At 36.3% G+C, this 15,658-nt stretch overlaps 1 protein-coding gene across 1 annotated transcript in view; it reads left to right on the top strand.

Annotated features, from left to right (window-relative positions):
- The window catches only part of DOK6 (docking protein 6), a 234,342-nt gene that overhangs the window by 87,685 nt on the left and 130,999 nt on the right, over positions 1–15,658 (top strand). The window contains exon 3 of the mRNA XM_036418685.2: positions 907–1,021. Within this exon, the coding sequence (XP_036274578.1) occupies positions 907–1,021 (115 nt within the window). The remainder of the gene's footprint in view (positions 1–906; positions 1,022–15,658) is intronic.

Here is a 15,658-nt window from a genome sequence, read left to right as displayed (position 1 = left end):
AAAATCTTCATTGCCTTTAGACTCTACTTAATTTTGATAAGATCCTTTGTTTAATTAAAATTAATAATGCTTAAAAATAATATCTTTTCAAATATAGCTTCAATTTACTGTTAGAACAAAATTTGGCTTAAACGTTACTTGAGTCAATTATCAAATCATTTAAAAATTCAAGAGTTTAACTTTATTTGAGAACATGTTTTAATGTACTTTAAATATAATTCTGTATGTGAGTCATTATTCCAAAAAAGCATTCTCATCTTTCTCTCCAGGGTATTAATGCTCAGATATTGGTGTCTAAATTTTCTTTCCTGTAAGAGGAAGTGAGTATTTTCTGATGATAGATAGAAAATAGATAGATAGGAAATATATATAGTATATGTATGTAAATAAATATAGTATATGTTTAAATGCACATATGTACATAAAATGTATTTCATATATTCATATGTATATTAAAGTATTCATCTTGCTATTTTAATTTTGCATGTTTGTATGATGAGATAATTACAAGTAGGGAGAAAAACAAACATGAACAAAGGATATATTGAAATTAGCTTTCCAACAATGTGACAAAACTGTAAATTCATGTGAGAGAGAAAAGAACTCCTCCAGACAACCCACACAGAAACTCTGTGTAATGGGCTGATTATTTTATGAGGCTAGAAGTCTAGGTCATTACAGATTTTAGAAGGAAATGTGACAATATGAAGCTCTTAAAAATATAGCCATTATATTTTACATGACATGGTACCAATTTTTTGCCATGTATTGATAATCTTAACTCTTTGTATACTGACAAGTTCTCATCAACACTGGAAGGCATAGTAATAACTGATTACTTTGTTTAAGCACACTAGTATACAGTGTATACTGTACACTAAGTAAAAAAAAAATTTTTCTTTCAAGGTAACTGAACTGCACAACATCAAAAACATAACCAGGCTGCCTCGAGAAACGAAGAAGCATGCCGTGGCAATTATCTTTCACGATGAAACCTCCAAGACATTTGCCTGCGAGTCAGGTAAGCAATTACAGCCCCGCCTGCAGCTGGAGGAAACTGAGCTGCTTCTGAGACAGTGGCCCAGATGGATTAAGATACACCGCCGAATAGGGTGTCCTATTGTGATGAGAATGCATCCCAGAAGATTTTAGTAAGAAGCTCAGCACAGTGATTTTTTACAGATGTTTTTGAGTTTTGGTTTATTATCTGTCTGTATCTGGATTTTGTTCTGAGGTGGTCAGAGTGCTGGTAAGGTTTCCATCAAGGCTTGGAGAATTAAGTAAACAGTGCCTGGGAGATGTCGTCAGGGCAAGGTTATGACTTGTATTCTGGTTCTTGTCGCTGCAGCTGGAGGCATTTGGTATGGCCATAATAATGCTGCCTTGCAGAAAGGGTGGTGTGGCTTGGCCTGTCCCAGCCTCTTCAATCCATGAGCAATTGGTTGCTTTCATGGATTCCCACTGTACAAGTAAATACCTTGCAGGTTAAATTTGAGCATCCCAATTCATAAAGTATCGAGACGCAGGCAGTTTCTACTTTCAACTTGTAGTATTTTTCACTTTTGCAACTCTTGTGCTATCTAATATATTAGTTGTCGTGTCATTTTTTTTTGAATATTTTGCGTAATGAAATTTATATTTTATAATGGATAGGAGTAAAAAGCAGTCAGAATTTGAAAAATGTAAATTTAAAATAATAGCTAAGTGTTTAGGAGAAACTTGATTGAGTACTTCAAAAAAATAAACCCTGCTCTAGTCAGTTTGGTTCAGTGGATAGAGCATCAGCCTGTGGACTGAAAGGTCCCAGGTTTGATTCCTGTCAAGGGCACGTGCCCGGCTGTGGGCTCAATCCCCAGTAGGGGGAATGCAGGAGGCAGCCGAGCACTGATTCTCATCATTGCTGTTTCTATCTCTCTCTTCCTCTCTGAAATCAATAAATATATATTTAAAAATGTAAAACAAACTTTTTATGTATAGTTAAAGTTTATAGGAATAAATAATACCAGGTTATATTATTCTAAAAGCAATAATGTCACTTTGCCTAAATCAAATTGCTCACACTTCCTCACCTACATGTATTTCAATTTTACTAAACAATTAGCATTTATCAAAGTGTTCCTCTTTCCTTGAATGCCTTATTCCTTTCACTATACTTTTCTTCACTTGTCATCTGACTTCATTTCATAATTTACAATGGACTTTTTGGTGTTGCACATATGACATAACTGGCCATAGAAATCCCCATTCTGTACTAGAACTTGTCCCAACCTTGCGAAGATCATATCTTAATATCCACATGTATTTGTGCCTCCTTAAAACTATCTTCAAACTGTCTATAACCACATACTTTTTCTGAGATCTGAAGTAATGTCTCATATTAAAACCAATGACAATCAGAAAACTGGTTTTCAAAAAAAGATATAGAATAATTTTCACCACTGATGATATGTCTCAAGCTTCAATTTTCAGTACTATTTTCCATTTTGAAATTGCACTGAGCCCTGTTGTGGAGACATAGGCAACACTGGAGTAGATTATTTCAGATAAGAATGATATTGAATTATGGTCTGACATAATTCAGAAATACAGGCTGAGTTGAAACCCTCAAGTCTGAAGTTGAAACCTTTTAAAAATGTATTTATTTTATTTTTTGGCAGCAGTGGTAGTTTTGTGGCTCATGTAAGATTTTTTTGAGAAATGAAGGGCTCTTTGTTCAAAGAGAATGGCCTTAATTTCCAAGATAAGACTTTCTGAAGAGTGAGACTAAAGCTAGGTCTGAATATAAAGACAGAAGAATGATTGTTTAAATTATGATTTATGTGAAAGTATTATTTCTTTGGTTAAAACCATACTTTATGTGCAGCGATAGCAGTGTGCTTAAAGCTAGAGACAAATCATGTTTAAGAAACAATGGCATGATTTTTAAAAAACGTCTTCATAGCACATGCCAATGAAATAAAAGAAAGGACTTGGAATGCAACGAGGAATTTGAATATATTTTTCTTGCAAATTATAAAACTCAGACTATAAAGCAGTCAGGGATGTCAAAAATAGCAAGAAGGTTCAAGCCCAGATTAGAAAGAGTTCTGGCATTTATTTTTAATGCAAACACAGGTAAAAGTGTAGTCTCCTAATGGCTTGTGGGAATGGGAGTTGTTTCAATTATTTTTGCCAAGAAAACTGGTAACTGTTATGAAATTAATATGCATGCCCTTGACCCAGTGAATCTCTTTGGAGCATATCCCATATGGACAATTGTACCCACACATGAGGGTGTAGGTTTAAGCACATTATGTGTAACAACAAAATTTGAAACCAGTGTTTGTTTATCAAGGAAATAGTTGAACAGACTATGATATATTATTATCCTATATAATAAAGAGATAATATGCAAATTGACTATCACACCCACGTACAAGATGGCCACCCACATGTGGTCACAAGATGGCCACCAGAAGGTGGCTGGCAGGGGAGGACAGTTGTGTGCGATCAGGCCAGCAGTGGAGGGCAGTTAGGGGTGATCCAACCTAAGAGGAGGGCAATGGGGGGTGACCAGGCCAGCAGGGGAGCAGTTAGGAGTCACTTAGGCTGGCAGGGGAGTGGTTAGGGGGTGATCAGGTTGGCAGGCAGAAGCCTTTAGGGGCAATCAGACAGGCAGGCAGGTGAGTGGTTGAGAGCCAGCAGTCCTGGATTGTGAGAGGATGTCTGACTTTCGGTTTAGGCCCAGTCCCTCACAGGGATTGGAGGGGTGAAGGCTGGGCTGAGGGACACCCTCTGCCCCCCATGGACAGATTTTGTGCACCATGACTCTAGTGCTAAAATAATATGCAATCACTAAAAAGAATTCTAATTAAACCAACTAACATGAAGACATTTCTATGAAGTTGAGTTCTTCAAACAAAACAACCAGCGATGTATCGATATATACTGAATAATCACATTTTGTAAAATAAATGAGAGACTGTGAGTGTTTTAACAGTCATTACCAGGTAAGGGAAGATGATAATGAGGTGGATAGAATAGGAAGATATGGGGAAAAGACAAGCAAAATGAGAGAAGTAAGAAAATAAAATGAACAGAAGAAAATACCCAGTATATAAACTATCCTATTTACATGAGACTGTGCATACATGAATGTACATATGAATATATCCAATATTTAAGTCATCAGCAAAATGGTAATTAAAATGTCAATGAGATATTAGTATGCACCCATCAGAATGGCTAAAATTAAAAAAAAAATAGTAACACCACCAAATGCTTGTGAGGTTTTAGAGAAACTGTATCATTCATATATTGTACATGGGAATGTAAAATGCTATAGCCATTCTGGAAAATGGTTGGCAGCTCCTTATAAAATTAATCATATAATTATCACAGAATCCAACAATTGCACTCTTGGACATTTATCTCAAAAAAAAAAACACTTATGTACACACACACACACACACATACACACATCTATTGTACATCGTACAAAAATGTTCACAGTTGTTTTTTTCATAATAGTGCCAAACTGGAAAGAGCCCTCATGTTCTTCAACTAACTGGAGTGCACTTATACCATGAAGGACTCCTCAGCAATCAGAAGAAACAAACTATTGATCCATGTAGCACACATGAACTCATCCAACTATCTCCTTTCCTCCCATTTTCAGCGGAGATTTATCATGTTTCCTGCCCCTCATCTGAGTACTTCAGCTCTATGCTCCCACTACACCCTGAACTTGGACTTCATGTACCCTGTTCAAAATATCTCTATTCTGTCAGATATTAAGCACAATTAAGACATGACCCTGGAGTTCCCAGCACCACAGTGCTAATAAAAACTTTTTGGCTTGATGAATTCATGAATTAGTAAAATTTATATTTAAGTTTTATTATAGTTATATATTTATCATTCTCTTTTTACAAAGAGATAGTTGTTGTTTTTCCAAAACAAATTTTAGACACTAATTGGATAGCACCATGAGAAAATTTTTTTTAATATTTTCAATAGATTGTTCTATGTTTGTGATGGTGGGGGTGGTGAGAGCAAATGACCAATGCTGCATGTGCATGTGTGTATGCATGTGCAGGTGTGTGATTTTGTGAGTGTGCATGCAAACATAAATTGCCATGGCCCACCAAGGCTGTTACAATGATTCTATGAATACTACATAGTTGAAGCCCTGGGAGGGTAGCTCATTTGGTTAGAGCATTGTTCAGATACACCAAGGTTGTATATGCAATAATATATGCCCTGGTCAGGACATATGCAATAATAAACCTCTGAATGCATAAGTGGAGCAACAAATTTCTCTCTCTCTCTCTCTCTCTCTCTCTCTCTCTCTCTCTCTCTCTCTCTCTCTCCCTCTCTCTCTCTCTCTCTTTCTCTCTCTCTCTTCTGAAAAATCAATATATAACATGTGTGTGTGTTGGTTCACCCAAAGTGCTTTTTAAAAATTAAAAAAATAAAATATAGTTAAATACAAGTGAGAAGTTCTGCATTTTCACCTATTCTTTCAAAAGAGAGCCCTGGTCTTTTGTTTTGATTGTTGGGGATTTTTTTTTTTTTGTTTTTTTTTTGTTTTGTTTTTTTGTTTTTTTGTATTTTTTGAGTATGTTCAATCTCAAATTAATGTCTAGTAAATGAAGGAGCCAATATCTTAGATGTTGGAAACTCAGAGTTTGGGGAGTAGAGACTTCTTTTGTTCATTAAGGAAAGGGAATAAGAGCTCAAAAGTGTCTGTCTTTGTCATTATATGAAACCCAAAAACTTATCTCCAAATAAGAGGGCAAAAACTATTTGAAATCAGAGCAATATGGTTAACTTAAAAAAATTATTTGAAGCGTTGAATTTATTCTCTAATGTAATAAAGATATTATTATACTTTCTTCCATTCAAAATCTTTAATGGCATAGTTATAGAATTAATAAATTCTCCACATTAAAAATGAAAAATATTTCCTAATATATCATAAACATTCATGATTATTTTTAAAGACTTGCATAAATATTGCTTTGTACCTGAAATACCTGGGTATAAGTGTATCACATTTCAGTTTATTGTTACTATATTTCATAAATTCTATACTTCATTTCCAAGAGAACATTATTTTCTAAATAATCTCACTTCCCCATTAATTGTGTGTTAATCAGTAAGTTATTTCCGATTTTATATTACTATTAGTTGTTATCAGAAAGCATTTTCCCATCAGATGATCCTCTAAGGTTTTCTGCCTCTCAGGCTTCACATAATTTTTCCAACTACAAATAAATTCAAAAGGGATTTAGCCAAAAGTCCATCTTGATTCAAAATGAAAGGTAATAGGCATGAATTTAAGCCTTTATTTTGGTTAGCATTTTTATTATATATGCAATTTCAAAACTTGTGTTTCTTACCACCTGTGACATAGTACCTATAGCCATTAGAAATGAACTTGCTATGCATCTTTGTTAAAGATTTAGACACTAGCCTAACTGGTTTGGCTCAGTGGATAGAAGGTCAACCTACGGATTGAAAGGTCCCAGGTTCATTTCCAGTCAAGGACATGTACCTTGGTTGCAAGCACATTCCCAGTAGGAGGTGTGTAGGAGGCAGCTGATTGATGTTTCTCTCTCATCAGTGTTTCTAATTCTCTATCCCTTCCCTTCCTCTCTATAAAAAAATAATAAAATATATTTTAAAAAATTTAGACACTAGACAGTAATCCATTTTTTATATGATATGAAGTACAATTGCTGTCCATGAATATTATAATGTGTGTGTGTGTGTGTGTGTGTGTGTGTGTGTGTGTGTGTGTGTATTGTTTGACCCAAAGTGCTTTTTATTTATTTATTTTTTAATCCCTATTCTCCAATTAGGAAATCCTATGAACCACGTAGATTATTTAATTTTGAAAGGATTCAATTTATGCCTAAGAATGAAGAAATTGTCCCTAATTTAAAGGTCCTATACTTTAGGTACTCACCCCAGATTATAGAACTTTTTTGTTTGTGGCAATACAATTAATTTGATAGAAATGGGCCAATAAAACAACTGATAGACTTGAATGATTACTTATATAATCAAATATAATCTGAATTCAGATTGTTAAAGAATAGTTTATGTAACCCAAATAACAGCTAGTTTACATCCAGTACAAAAAAGGAAATCCACTGTACTGTTTTTAATAAGTTAAATTTAAGGTGTGACATTAGGAAAAATATTCACTGCTGCTGCTCAGAGTCACATGATCTGTAGATAAACATTATACTCCAGTTTCGAGTGATGTCAGTCCAGCATTTTCGTGAGCAGTCAATTTGCTTTGGGGATAATGGGAGACATTTCTGTTTATTGATTGTTTAGTACAAAAGACAACTCGAATTAAGTTGGAACAACTTGTCTTTCCAGCTGACTCAGTCACTGTGGAATAGTTACTGGTTTATGACCATCTGGTTCTTAGCTATCCTGCTAAGAAATTTGGAAGAAATCATTAAAAAAAAACACACACACACACAAAAAAAAAAAAAAAAAAAAAAATCTAGTGGCCTTATATGATCTGAAATGTGTTGGGATTTTGAAGTCATTTCTTCAGAGGAAGTGAAACTGTATGGCAGTGACAGTGTAATGAGACTTTAAGATTTTAATACTCTTCACAGACACCATTGAATAAAAATACTAAACCTTCAGATGCACTCTTTCATGAAAAGATTAAATTAATTTGGCAAAATCTGGGCACGATTGTTAGGTTGCCATGAGAAACAAATCAGAGACAGAATTGAGGGGAGCAGAATTTTATCAGACCTGATTACCTTTTGGTATCTCAGCGCTAAAGTACGTTGGAGGTGAGTGAGATGGTCTGGGACCGTGGTCGGCAAACTGTGGCTCACAAGCCACATGCGGCTCATTTGGCCCCTTGAGTGTGGCTCTTCCACAAAATACCATGGCCTGGGCAAATCTATTTTAAATAAGTTGCATTAGAAGAAGTTTAAGTCTTTAAAATTTGGCGATCAAAAGAAATTTCAATCATTGTACTGTTGATATTTGGCTCTGATGACTAATGAGTTTGCCAACCACTGGTCTGGGAGAATCAGTTCCTGCTCAAGCACCCAAATCGTGGCTGAGTTGAGTTGATTCCACTTAGGTTGAATGTGACTGTGCATCATCCCTAAAAGAGCTTCTTTGATTTGGGATGTTGGAAACAAAGGTTCCAATCAGGTTATATATTTTCATTGTTAAAGGGAAATAAATAACCTGATTAACCATTAAATTAAGTATATACAATTAAGTGAGACATGTATCCTGGCTTGATCTCTCACGAAAGTCTGATAAACTCTAGAAATTAATGGCTTGAGAATAAAGTCTAGTTTATGTCCTATGTCAGCACTCTGTCTTCCCATCACCCATTCTCACCTCCAGCAGGCTGCCCTTCTGGCTGGGCTGCCTCTGTGTTCTCTGCCCATCATGTCATACAATAAAGCATTGGCTAACTCTCATGCCCTTCCTCTGAGCCAACCAAGTAGACTCCTCCCACCCTCTAAACCAATCAATCTCCAGAAAGTAACTTTTAGAATAAACTACTAGATGTGCAAGAATTTACAAAGTGCTTTCCAAGCTTTATGAACAATTAACATCCATAGATGTCACCTGGAAAATGGTCTGATAGGGAGGTGTCCTTGTCGTTCCTGATTCCTGTGTATTAAGAAAATGTACTTTTTGCTTTACTTTCTGAATTTCCATAAAGAAATTACTTTTGATGTGTCACTAAAATTATACCATATGCTATTCTGTTATACAGAACTGTTGTAAGAAATCAAACCGTGTATAATTGGGTGCCAGGCTTTTTGAAATCCTAATGCAGAAATAGAGTTTGAATATTTTTATGGGGAAATAAAACTTTTATTTGAAGTGTTGAAGGAAGACTTATAATTTGAATGTGTTTCTTAAGTGGCAACTCATCTCAGTAAACTAAAAAATAAAAGTGTTTGTAATTTAAACTTTCTAAAAATATTTTAAACAGTTACTATCCAATAGTGCAATAGGCCTCCAGACTGAATTTATTTTTTTGCCAACTTGTCCGTTATATGTCCATATATTTGTAAAAGGTTCACTATAAACAGAGTAGGAAGAGGTCATAGTGACAAGTCCTGTGGTAGCACAAAACAGGGTTTTACAATAAAAAGAGTTTGTATTGGATTGAATTGTGCCCCTCCCCCCAAAAGAATTTACTTCCCAACCTTTGTTACTTTATTTGGAAATAGGATATGTAGAGATGCAATCAAGTCAAGATAAAGTCATGATTAATTAGCATCTCCCTACATCCGTCCAATGACTAGTATCTTTATAAGAGAAAGGAAAGCGAAATTTGGAACAGAGACATGAAGGAAACAGAGAGAAGAAAGCTCTATGAAGACAGAGGCAGAAATTGGAGAGATGGAGGAGCTATGATCATGGAATCCCATTACTGCTGACCTCAGAAGCCAGGAGAGGCCTGGGTGGTTCTGGCCCCGGGACTGCTGGCACCTTGCTTTCCATCTCCCTGCCACAGAGCTGTGAGAGAATTGTTTCTGCTGTTTTAAACCACCCAGTTTGTGATAATTTACTATGGCAGCCCCCCTACTAACACAAGGCTCTTCCAAATTAGTTTTTATTTAAAATATATCATTTGTGGAGGGCTTTGAATGAGTTTCAACAGAAAGGTGAAAAGAAAAAGGAATTCCATGTGTAAAAGCAAATCAGAAATGATGAAATTCCTTGTGTTTTTAAAGTAGGTTGGGGAGCAGGGGCAGAAAAATGAAAATAGCTAAGACAGGGGTTCAGGTGTTTGGATTTTGTAATGAACACATATGGGACGAGTTCAAGTTCTTTCTTTTTAAACTACAAATTCATGTTCTTTCCGACTCTAATAATAAAACTGACTTTATGTCCTGAAAGTATTTAGAAATAAGGGTTGTAGAAGATTGAAGAAACCCAAGTGATGCTTAGAGAAATTGAGTTACACAGCTTTCTTGTGCTGGTGGTCTCAGAGGAGTTCTTTCCAAAGTCTGAGCAAACCAATATGGTGGAAGCTCTTCTTTTATCCCCTTTGGTTTCTTTGTCCCCCGAATATGGATGGGACTTCCGGAGGACCTTCCCTGGGCTTTGCAAAAAGCCCCATGGGTTGGGATGGGGGCCTTGAGACCATGTCTAAGGGCCTAGCCTGGCACCAGAACTGATAACCCCCTCTGGGAGTTGTGGAGAAAGAGGCAGTGACTTCATTATAGGCTATCAGGCATGTACATTAGGTTACTGACACAGATTCAGATTGCTAGCCCCGCCCCCTCAAATGTCAGGGTTACATTGGAATTAGCCTTTTAGCCTTCTCATAAGTACTAGGTAAAGTGTAACCTTTAAATGCGTAGTTCAGCCTACAAGAAAGAAAGGAGGTGCCACTGAAAGCTAAAATGAAAGCTAAAAGTTTTCAAGAGGAATGAACTGAGCTCAAGTGAATGGAGCTGGGAGGAGTGAACGGACCTGGAGCCTGGGCTTGTCTCTGAAGTGAACGTGGAATATGGGTGCGTCTTCACAGCTGTTACTGCCCGGCAGGAGACAGTGCTGTGGTGTCCACAAGTTGGGGAAAGAGAACTACGTGATGTCAGTGAGAAATTATTAAAGAAAAATATTCACGTGCCAGCAAAGTAAAATGACTAGAGAACTTTCTCCTGTAGGCAAGGCTTCTGGGACATCCTCAAGCCCACACCTGCCTGCTGACTTTTCTGTGCCATTAACTACCTGCATGATCCCAGACACCTGAAACCCAGGGATTTCTCTAAACTGACACAGGAATGGCCATTCTTATCCAGCAGCACCTGCCTCTCAGGATTGCCATGTGTATCTTCTGAAATAGGCATTTGTCACAGAGATGACCAAAGTCATAAGCAAACAAGCACCAAGGGTGAAAGTGATAAAATAGACCAATTATGTACAAGGATGATTGTTGTAGTGCCTTCTATAGAGTAGAACATTAATGAGCTAAATCATCCATTGGCTTGTCATTGATTTAAAAAACTAAATACTCTTCAATAGTTAAAACTGATAACCAAAATTGTGTTTACCGACTTGAAAAGATGCAGATTAAGTGAAAAATGCTGTTTACAAAATATACCGTAAAAGCCCAGTATTTTGAACATGCAGGCACACATACACACACATGCACACACACACACACAAATATTTCTGTGTCACAGAACATAACACACTGAAAATTCACATCAATGACTTTGCCTTTGTAAGCAAATATCAATGAAATCCCCTTTATTTCTTCATATTCTAAAAGTTACTTAATTAGCATTTATTGTTTTATTATTTTATGTCATATTAAAATATGATACATAGGTAACAATCTAAATAATAGAATTGCAAACACCCTGTGAACCTACCAATCACTTTATGAAATAAATAAATGAAATATATTAAAATATGAGATGAGTGCTTTTTCTACAATTATATCAGTCTCTAGAATCACATTAAATGCTTTGCATGTTTGTATTTAATAAACATTTGTGATTCATATTTATTTCAGAAAATTATAGGGGGTGTTTTTATGTAATGTTGAAATTTACATAAATATATTCCATACCCCATTCTTCGGCAAGTCACCATTTTTCCTTATTGTCATATTTGTGAACTGCTACTTTGATAAACATGGTGCTAGTTCATTCACTTTATATTTGTTAAAGGGTATACCATGCTCTATTTCCAATAGCTGTTATTTTCTTTTTAAAAGAAAAGGGAGAGGCAGAGAGAGAGAGAAACATTGATAGGAGAATGAAACATTGATTGGCTGCCTGCACATTCCCTGTGGGGACTAGCACCTGCAACCTGGGCATAAGTCCTGACCTGGAATCAACTAGCAACTTTTCGGTGCGAGGGATGACACCCAACCGACTGGGCCACAATGGCCAGGGCACTAAGTATTCTTAAAATACGTTTACTCACTCAAAGTTGGTATCCATCAGCATCCAATTACATCTTCTTTTCCCGAAAACAATTAAATAGAATGAACTATTTTAACATATTTCCTCCCAAGTCATGGTCAGACAGATCTGAGTTCAAGTCCTCAGTGATTCCTCCTCTGTAAACAGAGCCGGTAACAATTTCACCGCATGGGTTTATAATAAAAATGTAATATCAAAGGGACAAAGCTCAGCTCATATCATACATTTGATAAATGACAGTTAATAGAAGGTGGGGCAAAAGAAGGTTTACAATTATTCATATGGAAAGTAATATGAGTAATTAATAAATAAGAAGAAAAGAATAATATGTTTTGCAAATTCACAACTGTAAACCTACTTTTGCTTCGCCCTGTGTTATCACCATCTTTATTTCGAGTCAACTCCAGTAGAGCACATAGCAGCACTGTCCTGAATAGACTCTTAAATTCATATTTCTGTCATATGTAGGATTTCCACAACTATATTCACAATCAAGACAGGTCTGTGAATTTTTTATACTTTCCTAGAAAGGCTCTGGCCTGAGGTTATTATCCGTCTTCACACAAAAAAGTCCAACTGTTTCTGATTTTAAGTGCTAGACAGTTAGAAAACAAATGAAATCCCAGTTTCACGTTGCTTTTGAAGCCATTGTAGCAGCAGACATTTCCAAGAGGCACTTTGCAGGCTATAGGCCATATAGAAAGCGTAGGCTTTCTAAGTCTACCTGAGCGCATTCTGGTCATTTCCCTTTCCTGGTGCACTGTCCACATCATCCTGACTTTCAGATTCCTCTCCTGAACAGACAGCGACTGCCTGGGTTCAAAGGCTGGCTCCCCACTTTTTAGTGATGTGTTGAGAGCAGGGGACCTTCCTTGCAAAAACTTTGGTCTTGACATCTTTCAAAGGGTGATTAGAGGAAGTACTAAAATTGGCCATTACTTATACAGTGACCAGAGCTTATTCCTTTCATTTGTATACACATTCTCATTTTTGTATTGATCTATCTCAGTGGTCGGCAAACTTTGGCTCACGAGCCACATGAAGCTCTTTGGACCCTTGAGTGTGGTTCTTCCACAAAATACCACGGCCTGGGTGAGTCTATTTTGAAGAAGTGGTGTTAGAAGAAGTTTAGGTTTAAAAAATGTGCCTCTCAAAAGAAATTTCAATCTTTGTACTTTTGATATTTGACTCTGTTGAGTAATGAGTTTGCCAACCACTGGTCTATTTTCTTCTTTTTTTTTATTTTATTATTTAGAGTCTTTAGGAATGTATATATTTTCCAGTCCTGTTTTAGGAAGATATTGACAAGTGCCTATGAGAAAGTGAGGGAGCGAGTCCAGGATTGATGGGGTATGCCTGGAAGTGGTTTTAATAGTTGACAGTAGTTTAAACTGGATAAGGACAGAAGGGAGGACATCAAGGGGTGATGAAGTTTGAATATATGGTAGAATCATAAATGGTAATGGATTGGTGGTCTTGATGGAGTTCAAAGAGAGGTGGAATTAAGATATTTAATGGAATAAACTGGAAAGAGGTGCTGGGCTGAGATTAGAACCTGGGAAAACAGTTTTAATGAAAGATGTTAACTTTGATTATTGGAAAAGTTTTCTTATTGGGAATAGTTAATTCTTCAGTAACAAAGATGGTCCTTGTGCACACACAAAACAGTGGTTACTGATCATGTGTGTTGAAAGATAGAAGATGACCTTCATGTAGATTTAAAATAGTATTAAAATAATATGACTGAAAGTTCATCCTATTCTACTTCTTGTGCTGGCTTCTTGGGAGGATGTAATTTTCACAAAGAAATACAGCAATCTAATTTTAGAACTTGCAAATACTAAAGAACAGTAACAAATTAGACATTAATTTCCCTTTTGAAGCTTTCTGTTTCAGAAGATTGAGACACAATACCCACAGCCCCTGATACCATCCTAAGAAAGTCCACATAGAAAACCCCATTTCCTTTGCAAATGCAGTCCTTTCTGGTTGTGTTTTCCAGGCATGCGCCTTCTTATTAGCTTATAAACCCCATTGCCTTATTTTTATGGCTTTCTCCAGCTCTATAAGGAGAGAAAACAGAGGCTAGAGAATTATATTTAAGCCCACAGTTTGATAACCTCTGTCTCTAGCGAATTCGAGCTTTGTATTATAGAAGCCCAAAACAGTGACATCTGCAGGATTTATTTGTTTCGATAACTATAATTTCTTAGGCAGAATAAATCACAAAGCTGCCTCTAAACGTCTGCAGCCCAAAGCATTTCCCTTCAGTGTGTCACTGAAGGACTGTGAAATAAGTGCTAGGGTTTTGTTTTTAAGTGCCTGTTGCCACTTGCTTTAAGCTGTATTTTCCAGATTTTAAATGCACGACTTTTCACAATATAGCTATGGTTCACTAAATAGAACTGAATTTGTTTTTAAATAGTGAGGCAGATGTCAGCAGCAAATTAGACTGAATGCAGGTCACCTCGGCCTCCTTAGATAATAGAGCTTGCAGGCATTGAATGGAAATTGTAGAATGACACCATGAAAATTGAGATTTAGAGATCTGAGCAACTGGTAGGCATAAAAAAGTATGATTATGAGTGAAGGGATACAAATGTAAAAACATTAAAACATAATATTGACCTTGAGACTGGAATATGAGGAATATAAGAATTTATGGCAGTATACCCGACGGGAAAGAGAAAAAGTAACTGCTCTTGTCCACCACCTCCTCTCCTAAATCACATGAAAGCAAAATAAACACATTTGAGTTGGAATCACCATTTCCCTATTCCCACAATACTTTGCTTAGACATTGTAATAATTATTGTGGACAGTTAATACATTACATTCAGGGAAATTTTCTTGCAAATGGAAAAAGTGGTAAAACCTACCTAACCCATAACTAAGAGAGTAATATTCAATATAGATCTAAATAATTTATTGAACATCTGTGCCGTCTGTTTGATACTGACTCATAATGTGCAAAGAAAAGTTCTTTGTCTTCAAAGAAAGTAAAGCTGTTGGAATAGGTGAATCCAGGTCAGCCCCTTGTCACTGTGGGAGCCTAGGCAAAGTACTAAAACCCTCTGAGGATGGGTACTACTACTCATAAAATATTATTGTGTTTCCTGCACTGTGCTCTGTACCAGGAACTCATTTAAATCTCATAATAATTCTCACAGAGCTTAGAGAAGGTGAGTATTCCCATTTTAGAGCTGATGAAATGAAAATAAAGAAACAGAAGGGCTGTGATGCCCATAATTAGAAAGTGCTAGAACCAGGATGTGAAATTAGAACCTCCTGCACTCCTAGTTCATGTTTTCATCTACAAAAGAGAACAATGCATAGTGCTGTTAACAGTTAGGCATGGCACATATAAAGCCCAGGGCATCAAGCAAACTCATAGTGCAATGGTAACTCCCACCACTTCTCAGCTCAGATGGCCATCTCTTTCATCAATTCCTGATGTGGAATAAGGATCAAAACCATTTCAATATTTTTGGAGTAAATAAACCTGAAAATAGTTCCGAAATGAATTGGTTTTATTTATTGGCCCCTGATTTGTTTCCCCTTTCCTAAAACTATCCTCAGTTAAAGAGTTAAAGATATTCTATCATGACCACCACCAATCTTTTTTTTTTTCTCATGGTACCAAAAGATTTAATTTGTCCTAATTTTTATTTCTACCTCCTGTCAGTAGAGAAACACAGCTGCCTAATATATTTTTAAAA

Source organism: Pipistrellus kuhlii, unplaced genomic scaffold (genome assembly GCF_014108245.1).
Source record: "Pipistrellus kuhlii isolate mPipKuh1 unplaced genomic scaffold, mPipKuh1.p scaffold_m20_p_6, whole genome shotgun sequence".
Classification (NCBI taxonomy): Eukaryota; Metazoa; Chordata; class Mammalia; order Chiroptera; family Vespertilionidae; genus Pipistrellus; species Pipistrellus kuhlii.
The sequence above is the reverse complement of the archived record's forward strand: the minus strand, read 5'-3'. Positions and strand labels throughout refer to the sequence as shown.